The 17,966-nt window shown below is 40.5% G+C and overlaps 1 protein-coding gene across 5 annotated transcripts in view; it reads left to right on the forward strand.

Moving 5' to 3' along the window:
* PHACTR2 (phosphatase and actin regulator 2) overlaps positions 1 to 17,966 on the forward strand; it is a 291,523-nt gene that overhangs the window by 266,176 nt on the left and 7,381 nt on the right. For all 5 annotated transcript variants that reach the window (XM_043887982.1, XM_043887979.1, XM_043887981.1 and 2 more), the window contains one exon: positions 8,010 to 8,086. In XM_043887982.1, coding sequence (XP_043743917.1) covers positions 8,010 to 8,086 — 77 coding nt within the window. The remainder of the gene's footprint in view (positions 1 to 8,009; positions 8,087 to 17,966) is intronic.

The raw sequence follows: 17,966 nt of genomic DNA on the forward strand, positions 1-17,966 counted from the left end.
TTCTGGAGGCTGGGAATAGCGCCCAAGAAAGCCAATCAGTCCCTCATTGGAAGGACTGATGCTGAAGCTGAAACTCCAGTACTTTGGCCATCTGATTCAAAGAACTGACTCATTGGGAAAGACTCCGGTGCTGGGAAAGATTGATGGCAGGAGGAGAAGGGGATGACAGAGGATGAGACAGTTGGATGGCATCACCAACTCGATGGACATGAGTTTGAGCAAGCTTCGAGAGTTGGTGATGGACAGGGACGCCTGGTGTGCTGCAGTCCATGGGGTCGCAAAGAGTTGGACACGAATGAGCGACTGAACTGAACTGAAGCCAACATGAAGGGCCATTAAAAAACACTGAAATGAAATGTCTCTGAGGTGGGGAAAGAGAAGAGTTAGCCCAGCAGCCTGGGGAGGGGAGTGTCAGCTCACAAGTGGTTGGTTACGTAGTGAGAGGAGGCATTTTAACAGACTGACAGGTGGAAGCCTGACTGTACTGGGAACCCTGAGAATAAAACACAGTCCAAGAGTCTTGCTGTGAAGAAGAGGTATAAGGTGGTCACTTGAGGGAGAATGATTGTGGATGCTGCAAGCTTGAGTGAGTAGATTTGGAAAATAAGAATATCAAGAGAATGATTTTTACCTAACCTGTGGGAAATACCCGAGCAATCTTTTATGCCATGAGAAAGGAGCCACAAGAAAGGGAAAGGTTGCCTCTGGGAGAAAAAGTCAGTAAGTGATAGAGTGGCGCATAATCAATGGAGCAGCAAGTCACTGCTTATGCAGAAAAGGTGAGGGGAAAACCCTTGAGGGTGGGATGGTCAGCGAGGCGGAGGAGGGTGCACCAAAAGAGGAGGCTTTCCCAGGCAGGTGGAATCATGCGGATTGAGGGCAGCCACGGGGGCGTGAAGGAGACTGTGATACTCAGGCCCTGGGTCAAGCCCACCATCAATCACTACCATGTTTCCTGAAGGAATTAGTCAAGTTTATGGGTTTCCAAGAATTGCCTATAAACTACTTAATGTGGTCTCTTGCCCTTAGGCAAGAGAGATTCAGGTCATTGACTGTTACTCAGCTGACAGATGGGCTTCTGTGGAGGGTCTGAAGTGGCTTGTTTACATGTCTGGTGTCTTGGTGAAAAGTGAAAAGAAAGTGTTAGTAACTCAGCTATGTCTGACTATTTGGGACCCCATGAACTGTAGCCCCCCAAGCTTCTCTGTCCATGGGATTCTCCAGGCAAGAATACTGGAGTGGTAGCCTTTCCCTTCTCCAGGGGATCTTCCTGACCCAGGGATCAAACCCAGGTCTCCTGCATTGCAGGCAGATTTTTTACCATCTGACGATGTCTCAGAGGCTCGGCGTAGCCCTGGGCTCAGCTGGGGCTGTCTACCAAACCACCGACAGGTGGCTTTTTCAGCATGGTGGCCTCAGAGTTGTTGTCAGATTTCTTACATGGTGGCCGGCTTGTCCCAGAGCACGTGCCCAGAGAAAACCAGGTAAAAGCTGCATGGATTTTTCTGACCCAGCTTTAGAAGGCACCCAGCCTCGCTTTCCCAACATTCTGTTAGTTCTAAGCAAGTCATAAGGTCAGCTCAGATTCAAGGGGAGGGTAATTAGCTCTACCTTTCAGTGGGGGAATGGTGGCAAGGTCATATTGCAGAAGAGTGTGTGAGCTGGAATTATTATTGCTGCCATCTTTGGAAAACACAGTTTGCCATTCCCACCATTCCCAGTTATTATGTTACTCAAACGTTGAACTTCAGAAAGGCAGGTAGAGGGTGGCCAGGTAAATGAGTAGAAATCACGTGCAAGTGCACAGTGTACAAACAGTGAGAGTCTAAATGATTAACCACCCTCTTATGGGAACTGCATTTTCCCATATGCTCGAAATAGTCCTTCTTAACCCTTGTCTGTTATTGGAAGGTAAAGTTTATCCACCTCGAGCTATAATAACAGAGAGGGTTTTTCTTTTAAATTTTGTTATTGAAACAAAAGTAGATTTTTGTGCTGAACTTGTAGGCTGCAGGGGAGATGTATTTGGTCAAGTTTTATTCTGCAGGCTTAATGTCTGTTCATGAGTAACTTGTAAGCACATGACATTCATGTCTCCCCTGCCGATTAAACCCTGAGCAGCAGAGCTAAGCCAGGGGCCTCTCTACCCATACACGAGACTCATTTTCTCCCTTTCGCATTTTCTCTCCCCTTAACCCTGAGATTCTGAAGGTCTCAATGACTGCATTTTTAGAACTGGATTTGTACTGTAGGGTTTTTTTTTCTTCCTTAAAGGAAAATAAGAACAGTTTCTTTTTGGATAGAAAAAAATGTTGTATACTTTTTAAAGATAGAAAATAGAAAAAAAGAATTTAAAATACTTCTTTTGCTATATAACACATTGTAAATCAACTATACCTCAAAAATTTTTTTAAATAAAATAAAAATGCTTTTAATATATAGTACTTTGTATACACACAGGTGAATGTGTTCATTGGCAGAAATCAGAATATTCAAAAATACAAGGCGAGGAAATAACAATTGCAGTGCACATCAATGCATGATATTTTTAAGAGCTTCTAAAAATATTGTTTTTAACCTAACACTGGAAAAAGTTTATTTTCTCTTGATGTTAAAAGATATGTATAGTGAAATGTTACTTATTGCCCAGAGATACTAAAAGTATCAACAGTCTTAGGATATATTTTATTTTAGAATGAAAACGTATGCTAATCACCACTATTATAAAAATCATTTCTGGGTTTCTGTTGCTTTTTACCTTAAAACATTTCATAATATATAATAAGATTTATAATAATATAGTTTTAGTTCATTGATAATAAAAACTTGTATTTACCTTTCATATTAAAATGTTTTGCTTTTGAACTATATATCCCATTTAAGGAAAAAAAAAAACTATTGAAAGTAAATATTTCTACCTCTGCTTTCAAATAAACACTGAACTTCCTGCCAGGCTAAAGAAGCCATCTTTTCTCTTTTGTTAGTGCTATTTTCTTAGTCCCACTAAGATACCACTTTGCATTTAAAATTTCTTTGAACTTCACATGTAAAGAAAAGGAATCAGTGTCAATTAGTCAATAACCAATCAATGCCCAGTCTATGAAAACACTTGTCAGGCGCTCTGGGAAATGTCATAAATCTGGTGTGTGTTAGTCACTCTTTGCAACCCCATGGACTTTATAGCACACCAGACTCCTCTGTCCATGGAATTCTACAGGCATGCATACCGGAGCAGGTAGCCATTCCCTTCTCCAAGGGGATTTTCCCAGCCCGGGGATTGAACCTGGGTCTCCTGCATTACTGGCGGATCTTTACTATCTGAGCCACCAGAGAAACCCTCAAATCTGGAAGTCGCGTTAAACTGCCCACAATGGGAAAGAGAAGTGGTGGGGGAAATGCCTTGTTAATTGTAAACTCGATTGAGCTTAAGTCACCTTTAAGGTAAAATTTTTTATTTTAGAATATCTTTGCTCGGGTGGGTTTTTCAGTCACTTAGTCGTGTCCGACTTTTGGTGACCCCATGGCCTGCGGCATGCCAAGCTTCCCTGCCCTTCATCATCTCCTGGAGTTTGCTCAAAACTCATATCCGTTGAGCCGGTGCTTGGGTAGAGCACTAGAAACAAATACACATATGGTAAGATACATGTGGCCTATATAACCTACATGTGGCCTATATCAGTGTCTGTGCTGAGGTAGATGAACCCTAAGGTGACAAGTAGAGCCAGAGAAGGCCATCAACTTGGCTTGAAGACCAAGGCTCACACAGCAGTTGTCATCTCCCTGGGGTCGGCCATGGAAGCTCCAGGGGTGGGAAAGGCAGGCTCTAGAGCTGGGTGCTTATGGATTTGATTCCTGCTTGGCCACTTGATAGATGTTTGACCTTGGCCAAGTCATTTAACTTGGGTTTCCTCAAATTATATCTATCTTGAGAATCAGGTAGGTTATTTGTGAAGTTTCAGCTCATCAATAAATGGTAACTCTTACCAGTATTACATTCATGGTCAGGCTTGATAATTTAAGCTTTGTTCCCCATTAGTGACATTTTCACTACTCATTGAAGCCTCAGTTTACAGTCTAGTCTAAATTTATCCAATGAAAGAGAATCCAACATTTTTCAGATGATACATGGGTTTGTCCAACAAGTTACCCAATAGTCATTTATTAAAAACCTCCTAATGGTTGCAAAGAGTCGGACATGACTGAGTGACTGAACTGAACTGAACTGAATATATTATCTTAGATGCTGGGAACATAAGAATGAATAGAACATACCACCCTTTCAGGGATAGTATCTAAACAGGTCCTAGGAAAGACTGAGATTTTAATTCCATACAGAGATCTTCTTTGTGCTTTTCCAGACAGCTGAGTATACGTACCTACCCATGGCATTGATCTTTATGAGTAGTCAAGAAATCCTCTCCATGTTAAATATCAGATTTTTACTAAAGAAATAAATAAAAGACATGAAAATGATGGGAGTTCTAGTTCTTCCTGGCTTCACAGATTATGTTATTTGAGAAGGCAGCAAGGTCCGTGTATTCAGCAAATCACCTGTTGCCTCTGGCCAGGCTGACCCTTGAGTGGACTGGGAGTGATATGTAGATGTTCTGTTACCATCATCACAAGTCAGTTTTAAACCTAGTTCCAGTCTTTTTTAAATTTTTCTTTGTCCTTTCTATAATTCTCATGGTACCAAAATTACTCCTCGATGCCAGTACTGTCTTCTGTGGGCTTGATTTGTTTCAATCTTAGAAATACCTAGTTTGGGCTGAATGACTTCCTGTGGTTGATAGAACTTAGCACCATTCAGGCTCCAGTCCCACTAACTCTGCCTACCTCTTCCTGTCGCATTATCTTTCAAAAAACTATCAGCCCCAGGACTTTCCCGGTGGTCCCGTGGTTGAGACTCCATGCTTTCAATGCAGGGGGCACGAGTTCAATCCCTGGTCAGGGAATTAAGATCCCATATGCTTCAGGGTGAGGCCAAAAACAGACAAAAACACACACATAAAAACAACTCAAAAAAATATCAGTCTCATTTACACTTACGTGAATAGTTATTAGACTTCAATTCTGGTCTTATTTGTATAGAAAAGATTTAAGATTATTTATTGTCCGTGAATTTCCCTGACATAAAGGGCATTTAATTACTTTTTTTTTCCCTTTCAAAACTCTTTCAGGAAACTTTCTCTTCAAATGGTAAGAGGAAGTAACTTATGGAATAAAGCTGTGGTCTTTGTTTGGTAGATTTTTAAAATGAGTATTGCACTCCTTTAACTTCCTAGAGTCACATCCTCCTGATGTATATTTTCAAACAACCAGCCCCTGTAATTTCACATCATATTCGTTGCCTATAATTGACTCATCATTTCTAATTACAACCAACACACACAGCATGGAAATCTGAGACAATTATGTGGATGACATAGGCCCTGAAGTTCATTTTATTAGAAAGAGTGTGAGACTTGAAGGGCCTATCTGTCACCATGCAGAGTCGTCACAATATTATTGACTGTATCTCTGTGCTATACATTACATCCCTATGACTCATTTATTTTATAACTGAAAGTTTGTACCTCTTAATCTCTCTCTCCTATTTTACTCATCCTTCTCCCTACCCCTCTCACCCCTGGCAACCACCAGTTTATTCTTTGTATCTATGCATCTGTTTCTGGTTTGTTGTGTTTGTTCCTTTGTTTTTTTAGATTCCACATATAAATTAAATCATATGGTATTTATTTTTCTCTGTCTGACTTAGTTCACTTAACATAGTACCCTCTAGGTCTATCCATGTTGTTGCAAATGGCAAGATTTCATTATTTTTATGGCTGAGTAATACTCCATTGTGTGTGTGTGTGTGTGTGTGTGTATGTGCATATACCACATCTTCTTTATCCATTCATCTATCAGTGGACACTTGAGTAGATGAAGGAAAGCTTTTTGATAGATGTTAATTGGTGATGAGTAGAGAGTCTTTGCTCGTTTTCATACCTGTTTCTTTTTTGGTTGGGTTTTTGTTGTTGCGCTCAGCCTTTCTTTAGTTGCAGTGAGTGGGGTCTGTTTTTCCTTGCAGTGCACAAGCTTCTCATTGTGGTGGCTTCTGTTTCAGAGCACAGGCTCTTAAGCATGGGCTTCAGCAGCTATGGCATGCAGGCTTAGATGCCCCTCAGCATTTGGGATCTTCCCAGACTAGGTATCGAACCGATGTCCCCAGCATTGTGAGGCAGATTCTTAGCCAATGGACCATCAGGGAAGCCCCATTCTTCACTATTTTAGCTCCTGGTTCCGGGTATCAGTTTTTTACACTGAGTAAAGAAGAGTGTCCTTACTGTTGATCTCATTTGTGAAACAAGATATGTACTCTTATCACAGGGGACTTGGGCCCTGAAATATATCTCTACTGGATTCATCCTCTTTCAAAAGCCAGTGGCAAGAACCATTGCCACAGTTCCCAGCCTCAGGTTCCTCATAGAAACTACAGGTTCTGAGGAATAGATTTGGAGAGAAAAACAATCTGCGACTACAGGATTTAAACATAAGATTGAAAGCAGCATTGGGGAAAAGCTTATATATTGCAGAGTGATCGCTAGTGATGGGACAAAGCCAGAGAGAAGCCTCAGGGATTTCTTCTGTTTTTTTCCTTTTCTAAAATACATCATTTTCCAACCACAAAGTGTGTATGCTCTGCTCAGTCGTGTCCAACTCCTTTTGACACTTTGGATTGTAGCCAGCCAGGCTCCATGGGATTTCTCAGGCATGAGTACTGGAGTGGGTTGCCATTTCCTCCTCCAGGGGATCCTTCTGACCCAGGGATCAAACGTGCATCTCCTGTGTCTCCTGCGTTGTAGGTGGATTCTTTACCTGCTGAGTCATCGGGGAAGCCCCACAATCACAAAGTAGATTTTCTTATCACTGTGGTTTGTAACTTCATTCTGTGTTTCAGCTGAGAAGTCCGTTTCTCAGAGGTTCTGAGGATGCTTTTTATGAGTATTTTTTCATTTACAAAACATCTTCATAAGGACTTCCCTGGTGGTTCAGTGGTAAAGAATCTGCCTACCAATACAGGGGACTCAGGTTCGATCCCTGTTGCAGGAAGACTCCGCATGGTTCAGGGCAACTAAGCCTGTGAGCTGCAACTACTGGCCCGTGCATTCTAGGACCCATGCTCCATAACAAGAGGAGCCACCACAATGAGAAGCCTGTATACACAACTAGAGAGTAGCCCCTTCTTGCTGCAGCTAGAGCAACCTGCCCACTCCCAGCAACAAAGATCTCAAGCAGCCCCCCCCAAAAAAACTTCTTCATAGAAAAATTAGAAAATAAAGATAAACATAAAATTGAAACCACAAAACCATCCATGATCTAGCCAGTATTGTTAATGATAACCAGTGTTAACATTTGGATGAATATCTCAGCTTTTCAACCTGTAAGCATCTCTTCCAACCCCAGCATGTACACAGCCTGGATTATGTGTTCAATAAATAATAATGGAAACAGCATTCTCCTCGATATTTTCTTTGAGTGGCTTTGAGTGCTGTGCTGAAATGTTTCATTCTAATTGTCTAAACTTTCAATACCAAAGAATAAATAGCAATTGCCTTCTCTGTAGCTCTGTGGCAGCTTGTCAAAGCCATGTTGCTGTGGGTGGTATGAAATGCAGAACTTTCGTAGGAAAATTATACTGTTTCTCAGAAAAACTCATGACCTGTGCTTGCCTTGTGGTCATCGAGGATGCGGTGGGTGTGTGACTCATAGATCAGGCCCCAGGGTGGGTTTGGCAAAAGCCCCCTTCCTCTCTTGCCTCGTCAGTGACACTTGCAGGCGATCTGTCCTGGTTTTTGTTTGGCTGCAGTATTGATACTACATTTATCCCATCTTTAGAGGTAGGAACTCGAAATTCCTTTCTTCAAGATACTTCATAAAAGAATGTCTGCTTCATTGATTCTATATATGCTGAGGAAATGTGTGCTCTAACTAGTAATTCTGTTTATCTATTGTTTCTTACTTAGGCAGCGATAAGGAAAGAACTAAATGAATTTAAAAGCACAGAAATGGAAGTTCATGAAGAGAGTCGACAGTTTACCAGGTAGGTAAACAAGAAAGATGCAGTTGGGCAAAGTAAAAGTGGGTAAGATGGTAAATTTTATGTTACATGTATTTCACCACAATTTAAATTTTTTTTAATATAGTTTAGCACAACACCATCTAGTGAACATTTCTGAAATTAAGTCCTTTTTTGTTTGTTTGTTTTCTTCCAAAGAAGTCTAAATCATTCTAGAGGGCTGTGTTTTGGTTTCTTTTTTGGTTTTATATTCTGGTCCAAAAAACAAGCATTAGCATCATTTATTCTGCTCTTAAAGAGACTCAGTTGAAGTTTTATGCCCAGAACAGATGCTGGTGAAAGTGAGTGTGGGCACAGACATGTCTACTTTGGACTCACAGTAGACATAGCTTAGAAAGGGTAGAAGCTCAGTTTTTAGAAGGCATAGCTTAGAAAGGAATCTGATGTTTACTGATGCCACAGAAGTTCACTATCGTCCTACCATTTCTTCTGCCAACACACTTCAGTTTCACAGGCTGCTAAAACTGGAAGAGGCTTGAGTGATCATATAGTCTGAACCACATACTTCATAGGTGTTGTTCTGTGTTTCTCTCTCATGGGTTTAAGTGCTTTGTTATATGTGTGTGTGTGTGCTCAGTCATCTCTGACTCTTTTGCGACCCCATGGACTAGAGCCCGCCAGGCTCCTCTGTCCGTGAAATTTTCCAGGCAAGCTTCTTTTCCACTACAAGAACCTTGGAGTGGGTTGCCATTTCCTACTCCAGAGGCTCTTCCAACCCAGGGATCAAACCCGTCTCTTGCATCTCCTGCTTTGGCAGGCAGATTCTTTACCACTGAGCCACCTGGGAAGCCCCTTTGCTATACAGAACAGACGTTATATAAGATTTTTCAAAGAATTTGCATGTCAGTCAAATCTTTGAAGCCTGTTGTTGTTCAGTTACTAAGTGGTGTCCTACTCTTTGCAACCCCATGGACTACAGCATGCCAGGCCTCCCTGTCCTTCACTATCTCCCAGAGTTTGCCCAAGTTCATGTTTTGAGTCAGTGATGCTATCCAACCATATCATCTTCTGCTGCCCTCTTCTCCTTTTGCCTTTAGTCTTTCCCAGCAGTAGGGTCTTTTCCAGTGATCAGGTGGCCAAAGTATTGGAGCTTCAGCATCAGTCCTTCCAATGAGTATTCAGGGTTGATTTTCTTTAGGATTGACTGGCTTGATCTCCTTACTTTGAAACTTAAATTGTTTAAAAAAAAAAAAACATACTGGGACAGATGACTGCATGAAGAATACCATGGTAGATCTTTCTGGAAAGCAAATACTGATCCCCAAACTAGAAACAGCCTTTGTAGGGCAGCCTTACATCAGGGTGTGATGGTATCTGCAGTGGGTTTTGTTTTGTTTTCTTGGTAACAACTGATAGGAAGGTAAGCTTTAAAGGTTTTTCCCACGATATACTGGTTAACACTCTTTAAAATGTCTTTGAAGACATTGGTGGGGGAGTGGGTGAATTAGATGAAGGGGATTAAGAGGTACAAAATACCAGTAATGTACAACAAAGTAATGTACAGCACAGGAAATATAGTCAATAATATTGTAATAACTTTCTATAGTGACATATGGTAACAGACTTATCATAGTGATCACTTCATAATGTATAAAAATACTGAATCACTTAATGTTGTATAACTGAAACAAATATAATTCCCAGGTAAGTCAGCTGGTAAAGAATCTGCCTGCAATGCAGGAGACACCCCCCCCCCCACCCCCGCTTGATTCCTGGGTTGGGAAGATCCCCTGGAAAAGGAATAGGCTACCCACTCCAGTAATCTTGGGCTTCCCTGGTGACACAGACTGTAATGAATTCGCCTGCAATGTTGGAGACTTGGGTTCAATCCCTGGGTTGGCAAGATCCCCTGGAGGAGGACATGGCAACCCACTCCAGTATTCTAGCCTGGAGAATCCCCATGGACAGAGGAGCCTGGCAAGCTACAGTCCATGGGGTTGAAAAGAGTCGGACATGACTGAGCAATTAAGCACACACAAGTCAATTACAGTTCCATTTTCTAGAAAATTAAATTTCCAGAGAAGGAAAAAGTGTTCATATCACTGAGATAAATATTCCTTGCTTAGGTGTTCTTTAAAACTTGGCAGTAAAGCAAATGTCTCCTGGTATTTTTCCATTAATTTATATTACATCATTAGTGTTGCATTATGGTCAAGATATATTTAGGCTCTGAGACTTATAAAAATAATACTTATGATTTTGAAATTGTTTTCAGTATTTCTTTAAACGCTAAGAGGTTTGGTAAATGCCGCTGAGTCTTATCAAAATAATACAAACATATGATAATGTTTTACATTTAGAAAATTGCTCATATGGAAGATTATGGTGCTCTTAGCCCCAGCCATCCTTAGAGGGAATAAACACGCCATGAATCATGACCTGGCTCTTTAAATGGAACCTGACATAGAGCAACTCAATTATTAGCCTTTCTCATTAGCGCCAGGCGTTATCTGCTTATATCAAGTAAGCCTTCCCTTCAAAATCTAAACCTATTAGCTGCCTGCGGATTTAGGGTGGTTAATACAAGGGTTGAGACAGCACTGCTTCGTCTGCCCAGGCACCTCTTTATCCAGAAATAATCTCCCACACAGTAATGTGTTAGTCAACTCTGGGAGCACCCATTCCCACATTCCCATTCCCTTCCTTGGCTCTGATCTCCAGAGAGAGTCATAAAAAGCTGGTGACATTGGTTGTCTCTGGGAGGGAAACTGGATGACTAGGGACCAGGCAGGGTGGGGAGATGACACAACTTACCCTTCTGAACCTTTTGGATTTTTGAAACATAAGAATGTATCACCTTGTTGAAAATGTTTTTAAATTTAGAAAAATGAAGGATCCATTTCCAAAGTTGTCTTTCTGTCAATGAGGTTTCCAGCATGGTGGCTTTTCATGAGTAGTATGCTGGTACTAATACCACGACATGCCTGCTATGGGTGTACCGAGAAGACACCTCTAAAAGCTCCATCATGAGTATATGTTCTCTGAACGTTTGACCTGAAGATGGATTGTAGCCCATCCATCCATCTAGAGTGGAAAGATCCACTCTTTCATCTGCTTCTCCCAGTTTCTCCAGATACCTCTTGAAATTGAAATGCATCCTAGGGCCATCTGAGAAGCATGAGGATTAGTGGTCCGTATAAGAGTTCATCCTTTGGCTTGCAAGATACCAAGCTCTAACTTCTATTCTTTAGAACATTTTCAGCTTGTCCAGCCACATACTGGTTTTTCTCCCCGCCCCAGCAGCTGCCCACCTGGTTCACTGTCCAAAACCCAGAAGACTATTTGAAGAGCACTGTACTGTTAAATAGGGCCAGTGCATTCTGGAAAGAAATCACCATGGCAAAGAAAACTCACTTCCCTTTCCAAAGTAAATGGGATTTCTACAATTTAAAGTAATTCTTTAAATTATAAAGACATGTCAATTGTTTGAAAAGACTTTACATAAAAAACTAAACTTGAAAATGGTTACAGCTGAATGGTAAGATCTATGACTCGTTGTAGCCTTTGATTATTCTGTTTTCCAAATTTTTTTAAATGTCAACATATATCAGACTTATAATCAAGAGAGAATATTGCTTTTAAAAATAAACTTCGAATTTTGTAAACAAGAACATTTTTAGAGTATGCAAAATAATACATTCATACATATAATTCTCTGTGGGTGCATGTGTGTATGCGTGGGTCCTCAGTTGCTCACTGTGTCTGACTCTTTGGGATGGTAGCTTGCCAGCCTCCTCTGTTCATGAGATTTTGCCAGCAAGAATACTGGAGTTGGTTGCCATTTCCTCCTCCAGGGGATCTTCCTGACCCAGGGATCAAACCCACATCTCCTGCATTGCAGGAGGTTTCTTTTACCACTGAGGCATCTGGGAAGCCCCTTATATAATTTTATCAGTTTCTATATTATTTGCTTAATATATTAAGCAAAGAATCATTAAATTGATAACTTTTAGAATCAAAATGGGCCTCAAGAGATTACTGGCATAATGTTAAGTGGAAAAATCCAGATACTGACTAAAGTATACGTATATAGCAGTGGTTTGTTTTAAAATTCAGATGCATAGGAAAAAGATTGGGAAATAACATTAAAACAGCCACAAAAAGAATGAAATATTGCCATTCATAGCAACATGGATGGCCCTAGAGAATATCATATTAAGTAAAGTAAGTCAGACAGAGAAAGACAAATATTATCTGATATCACTTATATGCAAAATCTAAAAAACACAAATGAACCTATATACAAAACAGAAACAAACTCAGACATAGAAAACGAACATGTAGTTACCAAAGGGGAAAAAAGGGTAGAAAGGACAAATTAGGAGTGTGGAATTAACATCTATAAACTACTATACATAAACTAGATAAGCAACAAGAATTTACTATATAACATAAGGAATTATATTCAGTATCTTTAAATAACCTATAATGGAAAATAGTCTGAAAAAAACTCTTTATATGATTCAATCAATTTGTTGTACACCTGAAACTCACTCAATATTATAAATCAACTCTACTTCAATAAAAATAAATAAATGAATAGACACATAAAAGTAAGTAATGCCAAGTCTTAAGGAAAAGAAAAACTCTTAATGGTGTGTCATAGAGTGGAGCTATGGGGGTTTTTTCCTCTACTTTTCAAGTTTCCCTAATGTAGTTATGTTGAGAAGTGTGCTTGTGTATGTGTGTGTGTTTAATTATCTAGGGACTTCCCTGGTGGTCCAGTGGTTAAGACTCTGTACTCCTAATGCAGGGAAATCGGGTTCAGTCCCTGGTAGAGGAACTGGATCCCACATGCCACAACTGAAATAATACTGCATGCTGCAACTAAGACCTGGCCCAGCCAGATAAATAACTATTTTTTAAAAATACAGTAATTATCTCATTCTGTGCCATCTTGAGCTATTATAGCCTATGTAGATTTACAGATAAATTAAACTACCCTTTGAGCTTCTACACAGGCTTATCAAAATGCAACATGGCGGGAACTATACTTGTGACCTCAATAAACATTAATTCAGTGACTTCCATCGTGGTCCAGTGGTTAAGACTCTGTGCTTCCACTCAGGCAGCAAGGGTTCGATACCTGGTCAGGGAACTAAGGTCTCACATGCCATGCAGTGTGGCCAAAAATTAAAAACAAAAAAAAAACAAAAAAAAAAACATTAATTAGGGGCCCTCCACAGAGAATGAGAAGGAAATGGCAAACCACTCCAGTATTCTTGCCTGGAGAATCCCATGGACAGAGGATCCTGGCAGGCTACAGTCCATGGGTCACAAGAGTCGGACACGATTTAGCAACTAAACCACTACCACCACAGAGAATGAGAAGGCTGCTTCTGTAGGGATACTCTCTCGAGGGCTCCATTTCCTTGCTACCTGGACAGAAACTGAAAAGAATTGCAAAATGTCACTTAGACAACCAGAGTTGCAAGCATGGCTTCGTATTCAGACTCACGAATTCCCATCCAGCCTGTGATCTGACTTCAGTTGAACAAGGAGCAGTGGTCTAGGAGAACCTCCTCATTTGTTTAACATAATTGTATGTGCCTTGATCATTAAACCCTTTTAAATAAAGAGGAAATTAATTAACTCAGGATTTCTGAATATATCAACTGGGGAAGTATAGGAAAGTAACATTTTACATTTAGTGAGTCATTTCATATTTTATATTATCAGAAATGAATTTATAGGAAGGTGAAAATTTTTATGTATTTGTGTAGGAACCATTATGGGAAAGAGTTGTCTTTACCTGAATTCCATGACTTGGTGTTTTGCTTCTATTCACTCTCTCTCAAAAGTATGAATATAAGAAAAAAATTATTGATGTTTTTAACAAGAAGAAAATATAGATAGCTTCCAAGTTTGAGTTTCAGGAAAGTTCTGACAAAAGGGTAGACGAGAAGCTTAAGGATCGTGAGGGCACAGTAATTCTATTTACTGCTTCATCAACTTGAAGCCTAAAGCCAAACTGTCATTCTGTCAGATAGGCAAACTTCCCCAGAGGTAAAGCTGAACTTCATGTACCTCAAAATGAATGCAAGCCACCGAGTGGGTACCAAACTTAAGAAAAATTTGCATTTTCAGCACCTCTCACCATAAAATGTTGGAGTTGATTTTGAAGATAAGATGCCTAATTTAAACAGGATATAAATGTTCCTTTCTGATTGGATAAGGTCAGAATTGATCAAAATATATGTATTTTGACCAGATCTGGGCAGTGCTTATAAGGAGAGGTTACAGTTCTGACCCCCCAGCTTTGTCAGCATATTACCACATTCAGAGGATTGGTTAGTCGTCATCTTCTCCTTGCCAGTCTAGACACTATGCTGATGGCCTGACTTTCCAACAAAATCCAGTCTGTAAACTCATTCTGTAATGGGATCCATGGGCAAATAGTGTCTGCAGAAAAACACAAAAAATTTTGTAGTGTCCTGCTAATTTTTGGAAATTAAAAGCAGGACACGTTCCAAGAAAATACTAGGTTTTAAAAGGTTCTAAATCTTATCTGGTCCACTGGCTACTCCCATTGTTGCCCAACCCAATTTCTTTTTAAATATTTACTTATTTATTATTTGGCTGCACTGGATCTTAGTGGCAGCATGCGGGATCTAGTTCCCTGACTAGGGATCAAAGCCAGGACCCTTGCATTGGGAGGTCCCACCCAACCCTATTCTTAATTTACCTTCTTCATCCCAGAGACATTACTGATTGAAGAGAAAGCCTCTTGTGTCCTTGGAACCCAAGACCAAGTGAAGATTAGGACACTGTGGAATGATTGGTCCTGCAAATTTGGAGAGACCTTAAAAAATTGCTACAAAGAGGGATCTTTGATAGGTCAGGGTGTAAAGATTCTGCAGGTGCAGTATGTTTGTGTTGTCAAAGCTCCCAGGGCTATTCCTCCTCCCTCCACGTGGTGTGGGTGGTGCTCCTCTGTCCTGCTTCTTGTTTCACTCTCCCTGCCCCGCCCCCCCCGCACCCCAGGACATCACTGGCCTGGCTTTTTCTGGTAATTGAGAAAAGTTTGTGCTGAGCCCATTTTCATCTAGTTCTCTTTGTGGCGGCAAAAGGCAGATGTGTTTGAGACAACTGTAGCAATCAAAGTGTAACCTGGAAATGTGGACCAAGATTTTTCTCTGGTCAGAATTGATCAAAACTGGTGGGTGTAGAAATCCAGTTGATTACGTTTTCCATTCCGTTCTACCCAGAAGGCAACAAAAGTACCCTTTGAATGAAAGCATGGATGACAACTGAAGTGACTTAGCATGCACGCACGCATAGATAGACATGTTTTAATCTCATAGTCTCACATAGGTTAGGAACACAGAGTCTAGAGCCTGGCCTTCAAGCTCTCTGCCTTGAGTACATGACTGAGCATCCCTGTGCCTCAGTTTCTAAATCTGTACAAAAAGGATACAAGAGTACTTACCTCATAGGATTATTTTGAAGATTAAATGAGGTAGTATATATATAGCACTTGGAATTGTGCTAGGCACATAGTAGAATTTAATGTGTGTGCTCAGTCATGTGTGACTCTTTGCAACCCCATGGACTGTAGGCTGCCAGGCTCCTCTGTCCATGGAAATTTTCCAGGCGAGAATACTGGAGTGGGTTGCCACTTTCTCCTCCAGAGGATCTTCCCGACCCAGGGCTAGAACCCTCATCTCATGTCTCCTGCATTGGCAGGCAGATTCTTTACCACTAGTGCCACCAAATTTAATAGTTAGGTATTATCTGCCTCTCTTTCTTTCACGTTTTATATGTTTGATTTTAAGAGGTTTTCAATTACTATTGAAATATTTTTATACAACTTACATAGTTTTTCTTCAGGTTATAGTTGACTCTTCCTAGAAAGCATGATGGAATATCATATCAAATGGGTTATCATGGATCAGTATATACTCAGGTGCAATTGTGTTAAGTGGATCTCATGATTAAACTCCTCAGTTACATAGAGTTACTTATAGAACAAGTAATCAAATAACCAAGTGCACCTATAAATATGTACTCAGTCGTTCATGTGTTAGCAAGTATTTACGGAGCACAGAGAGTGAATCATACTCTTCTGGACCCCAGGAGTTTAGAACATGTCTAAGTCCTCACGCTCACATGCTTGTGTTCTAGTGAGGGAGACAGACAGTTAGCAAGTAAATGAACAAATAGACGATAATCACTTCTTTTCTTTTTAAAAGAGTGGGTGCTCTTTTTTATTTTAAATATTTATTTACTTGGCTATGTTGGGTCTTAGTTGCGGCACATGGGATCTAGTTCCCTGACCAGCGGTCGAACCTGAGCCCCCTGCATTTAGAACGGAGTCTTAGCTGTGGGACCACTCAGGAAGTCCCTAGATATGATCATTTCAGACAGTGCTAAGTGCTATGAAAAAAAAGATAACAGGACGCTGTGCCAAGAGCGAGGGTGGCGATGGGTAGAATGGCTAAGAACGGAGTCTCTGGAGGAAATTAAACTTACTCTGTGATTTAAATGACAAGAGGAAGCTGTCAGCACTGTTTGGGGAGAGAAAAACACTTCCCCCAAGGGTATCAGCTAATGTAGTGGGGAGAGCTGCTGCAGAGGCCTGAGGTGGGAAGGGTTTTGCATGATCAGAGGGCAGGAATAAAGCTCAGGTGACGGAAGCAGTCATGTTATCCCTGCGTAACAGTGTAGAACATGGAGGTTCACACACCTGCCCAAGGGTGTGGACAGAACAGAGTCAAGAATTGAACTCATAGTGGACACATCCCTACTTGAATCACAACGTGTTTGCTCGTTTTGGAAAACTTGGTATAACCTACTTTATTTTGACTTCTGGTCGAACATGCTGAAGTAATGTCATGTCACAGGCTCCATACATCCTTCATATAGCTCCAATTATCAACTGATAGCCAATCTTGTTTCATCTGTTCTTCTGTCTTTAATTTTTTGTTTTTAATGCTTGATTCAACATAGCAACATTTATTAAGTAATACCATATGCTAGATATTGTATTCTATGAGTATATGAAAGTGAGTAAGTCCAAGTCTTTTCTTAGCATCTCATGATGTAAAAGGAGATACACCCATACACACACACACATATATACATACATACATACATATACACACACACACACAATGATCAGTAACTGGTATAAACCAAATATTGTGGGTACACAGAATAGAAGCAATTATTGCTTTTCTGAGAGGTGGAGGAAAAAGGATTTTGGGGAACTCACAGAGGAAGATTGTAGGAGATAGAGATGGGAGGAAAGATAAGGGTAAAGGAAAGTGGAGAGCCTTTAGGAGGGCACATGATTGGAATTTAGGGTATTTAGGGAGTGGTTGTGAAGTTAGAAAATGGGTTGGGCCACAGCCTGAAAAGCCTCAGCCATCACTCTAAGAAATTTAAATTTTATCAATAGTGGGGAACAGTGCAATGAAAGATCTAGGATGATTGGATCAGTATTTATGGTAATAATGCCAGTGACAGTGTGGAGCATAGATTTGATCTCCCAATCTATGAGCCTGAGACAGGGAAATTAATTTGGAGTCTGGGCAGATGAACATTAGATTTTACTTGAACAAATGAACATGAGAGTAGGCAAGATAAATGAAATACCAAGTAGAATTGCATAATTTTGAAATCACAGAAGTAGGCTGAAGAAGTGAATCAGATAAGGGCTTCTGGAGAAGATGGCTTTTGACCTTGATCTTAGATATGAAAACATATATGGAAAATGAAAGGAGTGATTGCAATATTAGAGAGGAACATGTTCAAAAGCAGAGGGCTACAAAATCACAAGGACTGTTCATGGAGGGGCATGAATCCAGCCAGCTAGCTAGCATGCTGTTAGTATCATTAGTAG

Source organism: Cervus elaphus, chromosome 26 (assembly GCF_910594005.1).
Source record: "Cervus elaphus chromosome 26, mCerEla1.1, whole genome shotgun sequence".
NCBI classification, from domain to species: domain Eukaryota; kingdom Metazoa; phylum Chordata; class Mammalia; order Artiodactyla; family Cervidae; genus Cervus; species Cervus elaphus.